At 42.5% G+C, this 13396-nt stretch overlaps 1 protein-coding gene across 1 annotated transcript in view; it reads right to left on the bottom strand.

Moving 5' to 3' along the window:
- The window catches only part of LOC139444134 (calcium-independent protein kinase C-like), a 47246-nt gene that overhangs the window by 22899 nt on the left and 10951 nt on the right, over window positions 1–13396 (bottom strand). Inside the window, exons 3-6 of the mRNA XM_071225037.1 lie at window positions 9432–9482; window positions 4194–4347; window positions 1264–1295; window positions 510–589 (exon numbers count right to left, since the gene is read on the bottom strand). Of these exons, the coding sequence (XP_071081138.1) occupies window positions 510–589; window positions 1264–1295; window positions 4194–4347; window positions 9432–9482 (317 nt within the window). The remainder of the gene's footprint in view (window positions 1–509; window positions 590–1263; window positions 1296–4193; window positions 4348–9431; window positions 9483–13396) is intronic.

Raw genomic sequence — 13396 nt, 5'->3', positions numbered from 1 at the left:
ATGAGCATGGGGACACACTTAGTGTACAGCCTGAACCACATTAATGTATATGAGCATGGGGACACACTTAGTGTACAGCCTGAACCACATTAATGTATATGAGCATGGGGACACACTTAGAGTACAGAATGAATGACATGATAACCTGAAGACTCACAAACTTGAAATGTTTATTATCATCAATCTCAGTGAAAAGGAAGGGACAAACTTTCTAAATAATAGCTCTTCTCACGGTGAAATTGGATTCAGTGAGTTTTCGAAGATGGATCAAAAGAAATCCTAATTCCAAAAGTGCAGACCTGAACATGTTAATGAGTGCCACATGCAAACTTGAACATAGAACCATTCTAGCCCAATGGTGGTTCCAAACAATACATGTAAGATCGAGATAAGTGAAAATAAAGACAGGTGGAGCTTAAAGTTTTTCCAGGTGTATATACTGAGACCCCACAGCTGCACATGAATAAATAGGTGAGTAAAGTGTGAAGTGTGATGCTGTCCTCACTTACCTCATCACCTTCCTTGGTGCAGCCCGGACACTTGGTGACCACAATCTCGTGACAGCGTTTATGAACAACACAAGTACAAACTGAAACACAAGTGGGGACACACTGAAACTTCCTCATTCATTGAGGATTGTGATGCACAGACTACATACTGAGTGATGTCTACTCCATACTTCACCAATCCTCTAATACATCAACTTCATAAAGTAATATCTATCCCTGAACTACAACTATCAAAACAGGTTATTACTCAGTATATAGAAAAACAAATCTTAATTGTTATTTTGGCAAACAGCAAAAATAAATTTCCTGACCATTATCATCAATGTCATCATACTTTAAAATGTAAATCCTAACACCTGTACTTCCAATTGGCGACACCTTTCTTTGATCCATGGGCTATGGGCAGCAGGTTACAGTAACGTAAATTGTGAAATGATGTGTGAGTGAGTGGTTTTCACTGTCACTGTTCATAATATTTCAGCTATATCAACACAGGTCAGCCTAATGTTGGCAGACAGCCCTAGGTTACACAGGTCAGAGACACTTGTAACTTGGTGAAAGCCGTTGGCAATGAGTATGCGGCTGACAAATCAATGGTCAGTCAGGGTAATTCTGGAATTCGAACACAAAACCAGCAGATCAATTCACCACTATGGGATGCAAATCTGCACAGTGAATTAAAGTGCCTTAGATGACAGGCCCACCATTGCCTCTTGCTACAACATGTAGTAAGGAAGATGTAGAGAGCACCTACCTTGACACTGGTAGCCCTGCTTCCCAAGTCCCCTGCAACACAACAAGCACTGTGTGTATTCAGTCCTCAGATTTGTCCCTACACCATGAACACAGCCCTTGGTATTCTCCTATCGTTAAATGCCTATATTTTCACACATGGGAGAATAATATACATGCAACATTTAAAAATGTCCCATATCAATTATAACTCAAATGAAAGCAACACACAAACTTGGAAATTGGATCTTGCACCTTCCATATTTGCATGTTTGACGATGCTTTACTACTGTTACTATATATTCATTGTATATTTGCTTATGTATCCAGCTGTGTTTACGATTCCATGAATATTAATGCTTATATTGGGTCTAAATGTTGTTTGATTGAGCATTAATACAATGTAATACAAAAACACAGGGCTCTCCATAGTCCTACCTTAATAAGTGAACAATGTTACACAGAACAAGTTACTTTCCAATCTTAGCAACTGTACACAACATGTTTTCACACACAGTTTAACAAATTGTTATGTTTTGAGAGGCCATATTATTGTTATACCTCTGATATAATCACAGTGTGCACAAATACAAGTTAAATAACTACAATAACAAGACCAGCAAAAGTTTAACATTTTGTTAAAATACCAGTGACTATCTTAACCAATCTGACCAATAGAATTGTGTGCATAATAAGCTTAATGTATTGTTTTGGGCCTCCCTGCACTGATGCAGATATTTTTAGTGCACTGAAACAAAAAAGTCTAAAAGTGAAAGAATGTGCTTTCCACAATGGACTGACACTGTTTTGATCACAATCACTATGGTTTGAGTTGGGAACCTACACTGTGCCCATCAAACCTGTACCTAGGATAGTCTAGAAGGTCACTTCCCTGGTGTCAAAATTAAAATTGAATAGATCTCAAAATGACTGACATTTAATTTTATCAAAACGTAACCACAAAAAAAACCTTATATATATATATATATACTATCCATAAACTATCTAAGTCAATGATGAACTGACTTCACACTCAGACCCGCTTCAAAGGGAATAGACCTGATTAACACAAACGCTACACATTGTATACCTGCATTTCAACTGAATACCCAAATGCAGTTTCTATGATAAACGTAAATGACCCAATTTGGTCTTATCGTGTTATTGTCCAATAGAAATTGATAACCAGTCTGGTATCTCGATACTTACGTCACGATTCGATACGTATCTCGATACGCTACGATACACATAGTGACAAGAGAAGAAAAGGAGTAAATACTAAATGTACCAGTGTCCTGTAACTAATGATTTGCCATTTTCATGTATAAAGGCAAAAAAAACAATTAAAAACAATTGTAGCAACAGCCATGTTATACACCATTTGAAAGGTCTAATCTTGGTGTTTATAAATATGAAAGTTATGTTTAAAACATTATTTAAATAATGCATTGACAACTTAATTAAGTTCGTTATAAATATACAAAATGTAAGCTAACACATTCATAACGTCCAGATTAAGGACCAAGGAAGCGAAAATTTGACGATATGGGGCAAATATAAGATTTCAAAAGATCTAGATCTACTTATTTTTTTTTTTATTTTCATTTACGTAATTGGAAAATTATTTTTAAAAGAATTATGAATAGTATCTGATTTCACCCATTTCCAGATAACAGCGGCTGTCCGCTAAGTAACATGAAGAAATACCTCCGTTTTCTTAAGCTTCGTATGAATAACACGTTCGTCGAAGACTGACATATGACACATCTCTAGAAAGCTTGTTGTTTCATCTACACGCTCGTAACATTGCCTGGAGTCTTTTTGTAGGTATAACATAAAGTTTCATTGGATAAAAAATGGTTCCTAATGACGCTTTCTTGCCGAAATCTGCTACAAGGTTCATGATTGGTCAAATTTGAGCACGTGACCTGAGGCAGGCAATCAAATTACAAATCCTTGTGTACGATGAATTTCAGATTTTTACGAAATATTTTGGTTAAATCGTGTTATTCTGAACGTTTTAAGCAGGAAATCGCGATCTGCATAAAAAATATGGAGCTTTGTGGATGTATCATACTAGGTTACAAGCTGTGACAAAGATTTTTCATGCATATATTTTGGCATTGAACATCGTGTCCGAGTTGAGAATTTGAGACGCCGAAAGCCGAGATGCCATTTGACTAACATTACACGCGATCGCACGAAAAGATGGAAATAATAACTTAACTGTAAGTTTGACCACTTTTAGATATTTTTTTGTTGATTTTATTTATCACTTTGTATAATATATTTAAAGATTTGCTTGAAACGTCTTTGTTTTGCTCTTTGACATGTTCGATGTGCACCCGTTGTCGAAGTGTGCGTCCGAGAATTATACTTTCAATAACATTGCGGGAAATGGTGAATAACTTTTTAATCTATCGATAAAAAAAATGATAAATTGAAATAGAATTTGTATTTCAGACATTGTAAGATGTGATAGATTTAATAAATGAATGGTATGACAGGTAGGTCCATAAAAATATATACTATTTTGACGTGACTAAGGCTTGGCCGGTTAACCGGCCTATGGCCGGTGCCTGAGGACTCAGTGCCTACAGTGTTGAAAGAGTTTAAACACATATAAAACGTATCTGTGATAAAAGTTTATGTACAAAAACAAAGACGTACGTATATACGTCTTTGATAAAAACGTATCGTGAAAAATCGAGATACAGCACCTCACAAAGCGCACACCGTATCGTATGGAGTGAATCGCGATGCATCGGTGTCCCGGGATATCGTTTCAGCCCTACAGTCTGGTCGGGTTTTTCCAAACAGTGCCAGGCAGATCAGACAGCTACATGTTATAACACATAATGATAAAAGAGTTCCAGTCTTAAAACTTGTTAAAATGTGTCCAGTATTAAATGAGTAAAAGCAATATACAGATTTCACTCTCATAATCCCTACCATATAAAATCCCTACAAAGTGAGCAAAATGTTGGTTGTCGTAATATTGTTGCCATGAACTTGTGTCCGTTGACCTGGTGGACCCGCCTTCGCATAGCACCACGCCGCCGATTGAGCAAGCCATCTTTTTCCTTAAATACTCTTTCTCTTTGATCTGAAACATACAAATATCCATATTATGCTGGTGCCATGAAGTTGCACACTGCCCCAGGGTACAGGACAGGATACTGGTATACAGCAGTTACACACTGCCCCAGGGTACAGGACAGGATACTGGTACACAGCAGTTACACACTGCCCCAGGGTACAGGAAAGGATACTGGTACACAGCAGTTACACACTGCCCCAGGGTACAGGACAGGATACTGGTACACAGCAGTTACACACTGCCCCAGGGTACAGGACAGGATACTGGTATACAGCAGTTACACACTGCCCCAGGGTACAGGACAGGATACTGGTACACAGCAGTTACACACTGCCCCAGGGTACAGGACAGTATACTGGTACACAGCAGTTACACACTGCCCCAGGGTACAGGACAGGATACTGGTACACAGCAGTTACACACTGCCCCAGGGTACAGGACAGGATACTGGTATACAGCAGTTACACACTGCCCCAGGGTACAGGACAGGATACTGGTATACAGCAGTTACACACTGCCGCAGGGTACAGGACAGGATACTGGTATACAGCAGTTACACACTGCCCCAGGGTACAGGACAGGATACTGGTACACAGCAGTTACACACTGTCCCAGGGTACAGGACAGGATACTGGTACACAGCAGTTACTAAATGATGGACAAGTTGAAGGGGCAGATAAACATTTCTGAGACGAACTAATATGGATGTAATAGCAAACCCATAACTGTCTACATGTATTAAGTACAGTATTTCCCATGCTTACAGGCGACATTTGAACCAAATACACAACCAGGCAGCATATTTCTGCAGGCATCAAAGTGAAAGGGTATTCTCTGTATATGAAATGGACAAACTTGACTACCATGCTGTCATCAAGTATCTCCATCTGACTCCAACAGATATCCATACAGACATGGTCAACTTCAGGGGATGATACTCCTTCCTTTGCCACTGTTGGGCAGTGGAGTTCAAGAGGAGAAGGGAGAACCTCAAAGGAAAATGTTGACAAACTACATGCTATGATTATAGGTGATCAATGACTCACCACGTCAATTCAGTAGACATCTCTCATGAGAGACTTGAGAACATTCTGAGGAATCCACTGGATATGTCAAGACCTTCAGCACACCTCGGACTTGTGGTCAGAAATGATCCTGATTCATCATCTCGTGAGACTTAACGTCATTTTGAAGCAGACCGAGTTGATCTTGTTAGCAATATGTAAGTTATGGATAGGTCAAAGCAGATTTCAGTAAGATTTCCACCTTTTCCCTAACTTGAAGAAAGCACTGTCTGGCAAACATTATGCAAATGATGATGATCTCATTTCTGCTGTGGAGGACTTTTTACACTACCAAGAAGAGGCCTTCTATACCAGTGGGATCCAGGTAGTCCATCATCCATGAAATGAAGTGTATTAACCTCAGAGGGGGGCTTATGTTAAAAAAAAATTAGCAACCAACTCCCTCAACCATGGTTAGGTTCCGAACTTTTAGCCTCCCTCAAGTATACTATCCCACCATAAAGGACAGGGTATACAGCAGTTGCAAATACTGAGGACAGACTCGGCAGTGACATCCACCTTGACAGCCTCACCTGTGACATTCATCATGACAACCTAACCTGTGACATTCATCATGACAGTCTCACCAGTGACATCCATCATGAGTCTTACCTGTGACATCCATCATGACAGTCTCACATGTGACATCCATCATGAGTCTCACCTGTGACATTCATCATGACCTCACCTGTGACAATTATCAGGACCTCACCTGTGACATTCATCATGACAGCCTCACCTGTGACATTCATCATGACAACCTCACCTGTGACATTCATCATGACAGCCTCACCTGTGACATTCATCATGACAACCTCACCTGTGACATTCATCATGACAGTCTCACCTGTGACATCCATCATGAGTCTCACCTATGACATTCATCAGGACCTCACCTGTTACATCCATCATGACAGCCTCACCTGTGACATCCATCATGACAACCTCACCTGTGACATTCATCATGACCTCACCTGTGACATTCATCATGACCTCACCTGTGACATTCATCATGACCTCACCTGTGACATTCATCATGACAGCCTCACCTGTGACATTCATCATGACAGCCTCACCTGTGACATTCATCATGACAGCCTCACCAGTGACATTCATCATGACCTCACCTGTGACATTCATCATGACCTCACCTGTGACATTCATCATGACAGCCTCACCTGTGGCATTCATCATGACCTCACCTGTGACATTCATCATGACCTCACCTGTGACATTCATCATGACCTCACCTGTGAAATTCATCATGACAACCTCAACTGTGATATCCATGATGAATCTCACCTGTGACATCCATTATGAATCTCACCTGTGACATTCATAATGAGTCTCACCTGTGACATTCACCATGACAACCTCACCTGTGACATACATCATGAGTCTCACCTGTGACATCCATAATGACAACCTCACCTGTGACATCCATCATGACAACCTCACCTGTGACATTCATCATGCCAGCCTCAATGGGATGGAGACACAGTGATGTTACAAATGGGATGGAGACGCAGTGATGTTACAAATGGGATGGAGACAGTGAAGTTACAAATGGGATGGAGACACAGTGAAGTTACAAATGGGATGGAGACGCAGTGATGTTACAAATGGGATGGAGACACAGTGAAGTTACAAATGGGATGGAGACACAGTGAAGTTACAAATGGGATGGAGACACAGTGAAGTTACAAATGGGATGGAGACAGTGAAGTTACAAATGGGATGGTGACAGTGAAGTTACAAATGGGATGGTGACAGTGAAGTTACAAATGGGATGGAGACACAGTGAAGTTACAAATGGGATGGAGACACAGTGAAGTTACAAATGGGATGGTGACACAGTGAAGTTACAAATGGGATGGAGACACAGTGAAGTTACAAATGGGATGGAGACACAGTGAAGTTACAAATGGGATGGAGACGCAGTGATGTTACAAATGGGATGGAGACACAGTGAAGTTACAAATGGGATGGAGACACAGTGAAGTTACAAATGGGATGGAGACACAGTGAAGTTACAAATGGGATGGAGACAGTGAAGTTACAAATGGGATGGTGACAGTGAAGTTACAAATGGGATGGTGACAGTGAAGTTACAAATGGGATGGAGACACAGTGAAGTTACAAATGGGATGGAGACACAGTGAAGTTACAAATGGGATGGTGACACAGTGAAGTTACAAATGGGATGGTGACAGTGATGTTACAAATGGGATGGTGACAGTGAAGTTACAAATGGGATGGAGACACAGTGAAGTTACAAATGGGATGGAGACACAGTGATGTTACAAATGGGATGGAGACAGTTAAGTTACAAATGGGATGGAGACAGTGAAGTTACAAATGGGATGGAGACACAGTGATGTTACAAATGGGATGGAGACACAGCGATGTTACAAATGGGATGGTGACAGTGAAGTTACAAATGGGATGGTGACAGTGATGTTACAAATGGGATGGAGACACAGTGAAGTTACAAATGGGATGGAAACAGTGAAGTTACAAATGGGATGGTGACAGTGAAGTTACAAATGGGATGGAGACACAGTGAAGTTACAAATGGGATGGAGACAGTGAAGTTACAAATGGGATGGAGACACAGTGAAGTTACAAATGGGATGGAGACAGTGATGTTACAAATGGGATGGTGACTGAAGTTACAAATGGGATGGAGACAGTGAAGTTACAAATGGGATGGAGACAGTGATGTTACAAATGGGATGGAGACACAGTGAAATTACAAATGGTATGGAGACAGTGAAGTTACAAATGGGATGGAGACAGTGATGTTACAAATGGGATGGAGACACAGTGAAGTTACAAATGGTATGGAGACAGTGAAGTTACACATGGGATGGAGACAGTGAAGTTACAAATGGGATGGAGACACAGTGAAGTTACAAATGGGATGGAGACACAATGAAGCTACAAATGGGATGGAGACAGTGAAGTTACAAATGGGATGGTGACAGTGAAGTTACAAATGGGATGGAGACGCAGCGATGTTACAAATGGGATGGAGACACAGTGAAGTTACAAATGGGATGGTGACAGTGAAGTTACAAATGGGATGGAGACACAGTGAAGTTACAAATGGGATGGTGACAGTGAAGTTACAAATGGGATGGAGACACAGTGATGTTACAAATGGGATGGAGACAGTGAAGTTACAAATGGGATGGTGACAGTGAAGTTACAAATGGGATGGAGACACAGTGATGTTACAAATGGGATGGAGACAGTGAAGTTACAAATGGGATGGAGACAGTGAAGTTACAAATGGGATGGTGACAGTGAAGTTACAAATGGGATAGAGACACAGTAAAATTACAAATGGGATGGTGACAGTGAAGTTACAAATGGGATGGAGACACAGTGAAGTTACAAATAGGATGGACACAGTGAAGTTACAAATGGGATGGAGATAGTGAAGTTACAAATGGGATGGTGACAGTGAAGTTACAAATGGGATGGAGACACAGTGATGTTACAAATGGGATGGAGACACAGTGAAGTTACAAATAGGATGGACACAGTGAAGTTACAAATGGGATGGAGATAGTGAAGTTACAAATGGGATGGAGACAATGAAGTTACACAGAGGGTACAAATTCAAAATTGACAGAAAACAGCTGCTCGACTGAGCTATGGTTGACTTATGACTTTCATTGTCTTGGAAAAAGGAAAAAGCCTGTCGCCTTTTTCTTTGAAGCAGGGTATAAAGGAATTTATTCTCCCGCTGGCGGGATACAGAGTACTTTATCAAGATCACGTGAACCAATCAGGTCATTCTGACAAGGATGTATGGTAACATGTAGTGTTGGCTTTATGTGTGATGCATGTCTCAGACGTTTAGTGAAACCCATGAGCATAGTTATGGTACCCAACAAACCAGGAAACATAAACGGAGTGAACCCCAAATCAGCGAATTGCTGCACCTCAGACTGTGTCCCCCGTGCCCCTGGATGAAGACAAGTAGTGTTGGATGGAGACATGGATGGTGAGACATACCTTTCTGTGCTACGGACCCTACAGTGGCTTCCTCTCTGTCCAACTGGCGGTCTGAAACACACAAACATAATCAGTAAACAGAATTCAATAAATGGGTACACAATATAATGATGAAAAATGTTTCAAACTTCACATTAGGTGAACGGCATACTAGTGCAGCTAGAGAGTTGAGGGAGGCACTGCAGTGTATGGTGTACTAGTACAGCTGGAGAGTTGAGGGAGGCACTGCAGTGTATGGTGTACTAGTACAGCTAGAGAGTTGAGGGAGGCACTGCAGAATGTGGTGTACTAGTAGAGCTGGAGAGTTGAGGGAGGCACTGCAGTGTATGGTGTACTAGTACAGCTAGAGAGTTGAGGGAGGCACTGCAGTGTATGGGGAACTATTACAGCTAGAGAGTTGAGGGAGGCACTGCAGTGTATGGTGTACTAGTACAGCTGGAGATTTGAGGGAGGCACTGCAGTGTATGGTGTACTAGTACAGCGAGAGAGTTGAGGGAGGCACTGCAGAATGTGGTGTACTAGTAGAGCTGGAGAGTTGAGGGAGGCACTGCAGTGTATGGGGAACTATTACAGCTAGAGAGTTGAGGGAGGCACTGCAGAATGTGGTGTACTAGTAGAGCTGGAGAGTTGAGGGAGGCACTGCAGTGTATGGTGTACTAGTACAGCGAGAGAGTTGAGGGAGGCACTGCAGTGTATGGTGTACTAGTACAGCTAGAGAGTTGAGGGAGGCACTGCAGTGTATGGTGTACTAGTACAGCTGGAGAGTTGAGGGAGGCACTGCAGTGTATGGTGTACTAGTACAGCGAGAGAGTTGAGGGAGGCACTGCAGAATGTGGTGTACTAGTAGAGCTGGAGAGTTGAGGGAGGCACTGCAGTGTATGGGGAACTATTACAGCTAGAGAGTTGAGGGAGGCACTGCAGAATGTGGTGTACTAGTAGAGCTGGAGAGTTGAGGGAGGCACTGCAGTGTATGGTGTACTAGTACAGCGAGAGAGTTGAGGGAGGCACTGCAGTGTATGGTGTACTAGTACAGCTAGAGAGTTGAGGGAGGCACTGCAGTGTATGGGGAACTAGTACAGCTAGAGAGTTGAGGGAGGCACTGCAGTGTATGGTGTACTAGTACAGCTGGAGAGTTGAGGGAGGTACTGCAGTGTATGGGGAACTAGTACAGCTAGAGACTTGAGGGAGGCACTGCAGTGTATGGTGTACTAGTACAGCTAGAGAGTTGAGGGAGGCACTGCAGTGTATGGGGAACTATTACAGCTAGAGAGTTGAGGGAGGCACTGCAGTGTATGGTGTACTATTACAGAGAGAGAGTTGAGGGAGGCACTGCAGTGTATGGGGAACTATTACAGCTAGAGAGTTGAGGGAGGCACTGCAGTGTATGGTGTACTAGTAGAGCTGGAGAGTTGAGGGAGGCACTGCAGTGTATGGTGTACTAGTACAGCTGGAGAGTTGAGGGAGGCACTGCAGTGTATGGGGAACTATTACAGCAAGAGAGTATTTACCTGGTACACAACACAACATGGCCACACCTGTCCCAGCACTATATGGCGACACCTGTCCCAGCACTACATGGCCACACCTGTCCCAGCACTACATGGCCACACCTGTCCCAGCACTACATGGATACACCTGTCCGAGCACTACATGGCCACACCTGTCCCAACTAAGCACCTTTACAATACAGTACCACAACTTCTCGTGACGACGATCTCTGCCGCAGGTCACATGTCTCAAGACAAGCAGCCATTTTTTTTTTAGAATCCGTCGGACTCGAACCCGTGACCTTCGGATTGTTAGCCTGACAGCTAACCGACTGAGCTACGTCCACACTGTTAAACTTAGTGCAAATTTACCTAGTCATGCCTATGACGTTAGGGAACTGAACGAAAAGGGTCGAATAGGTGACGGAAACTTACGAAGGTCACGCGCGACTTTAGTCTACGGACACTTACGAATGATCCCGATGCCATTTGGCACTAACGTCCCATTTCTTAATCTGGCGGGGAATGAGCCGATATGCTGCGAACTGAAATCGGCTCCAGGCGTCAGACGTTGAACTCGCAAGTACGCATTAATGATATGGTATTTAATAATTCGTCGGGTGATTTTTGTGACAGAAAAAGTGTGGTGGGGAACACTGTAAGGATGATGTGGATTATAGTAAGGAACGATGGAGGAATAAGCGTGACTAGTGACAACACAACGGTGAGTTAGCTTTTGAATCAGTACTGAAAAAATGTAGCCTGTGAAAGTGGCTTGTGTAAATGATCCACAACAGTTTCCAGTAGCCAAAATATTCGACACAAAACCATTTCATCCTGTTTACATCCTGTTTTTGTGTGAAGAATATTAGGAGCCGCTATATAATCTATAATTGCCACTAAACGAGTACCTAACCCTAATGATCGTATAGGGAAGATTGATCGTAAAGGGGATCCAAGGGTTAAGGATAGACAATGATCGTAAAGGGGGTGATCGATCGTAAAGGGGATCCAAGGGCTAAGGATAGAGAGTTCGGGGTAACCTACCCTAAAACTGGCGACATTTGGATGTGTTCAGCGCCAATATAATATCCCTAATAAACTGCATTCTTGTGCATAATAATGAAAATTAATGAACCGAAAAAATAATATATGTATATTAGGTTCCATTTATAACCATTTTATCCACTTCAATTACGAGAAAAACAAAATAAAAAACATAAAAAAATATAAGTGCTTTCGTAAACTAGCGCTTGCTCTAAAATGCGCCTCCACAGGCTATAGTTAGTAAACAAATACTCAAAACTCTCAACACCGCAGGGCGAATTCAATGACATTGCATGATGATAGATCACTGGGAGGACCTTATGCACACTCGATGACCCCTGACGTCACTGGGCATTGTTTTGCCAAATACTACAAATTACGTCATAGGGTATGATCATGTGTTTGAATAGTTTGTGGTACTGTGCCACAACATGGCCACACCTGTCCCAGCACTACATGGCCACACCTGTCCCAGCACTACATGGCTACACCTGTCCCAGAACTTCATGGCTACACCTGTCTACACCTGTCCCAGCACTTTATGGTTACACCTGGTTACCCCTGAACCAGCACTACATGGCTACAAATGGGGTCCTCTGTCCCACCACTTCATGGTTACACCTGGTTACACCTGGCTACACCTGTCCCAGCACTACATGGCTACAAATGGGTTCCTCTGTCCCACCACTTCAACTAACCCAACCAACACTGGAGAACAACTAACCCAACCAACACTGGAGAACAACTAACCCAACCAACCCAACCAACACTGGAGAACAACTAACCCAACCAACACTGGAGAACAACTAACCCAACCAACCCAACCAACACTGGAGAACAACTAACCCAACCAACACTGGAGAACAACTAACCCAACCAACACTGGAGAACAACTAACCCACCAACACTGGAGAACAACTAACCCACCAAAACTGGTGAATAACCAACCCAACCAAGACTGGAGAACAACTAACCCAACCAACACTGGAGAACAACTAACCCAACCAACACTGGAGAAAAACTAACCCAACCAATACTGGAGAACAACTAACCCACCAACACTGGTGAATAACTAACCCAACCAACACTGGAGAACAACTAACCCAACCAACACAGGAGAACAACTAACCCAACCAACACTGGAGAACAACTAACCCAACCAACACTGGAGAACAACTAACCCAACCAACACTGGAGAACAACTAACCCAACCAACACTGGAGAACAACTAACCCACCAACACTGGTGAATAACCAACCCAACCAACACTGGAGAACAACTAACCCACCAACACTGGAGAACAACTAACCAAACCAACACTGGAGAACAACTAACCCAACCAACACTGGTGAATAACCAACCCCACCAACACTGGAGAACAACTAACCCACCAACACTGGAGAACAACTAACCCAACCAACACTGGAGTAC

Source organism: Haliotis cracherodii, unplaced genomic scaffold (assembly GCF_022045235.1).
Source record: "Haliotis cracherodii isolate W230 unplaced genomic scaffold, xgHalCrac1.p SCAF_5, whole genome shotgun sequence".
NCBI classification, from domain to species: Eukaryota; Metazoa; Mollusca; class Gastropoda; order Lepetellida; family Haliotidae; genus Haliotis; species Haliotis cracherodii.
Note: the sequence above shows the minus strand (reverse complement) of the source record. Positions and strands in the feature narration are given on the sequence as shown.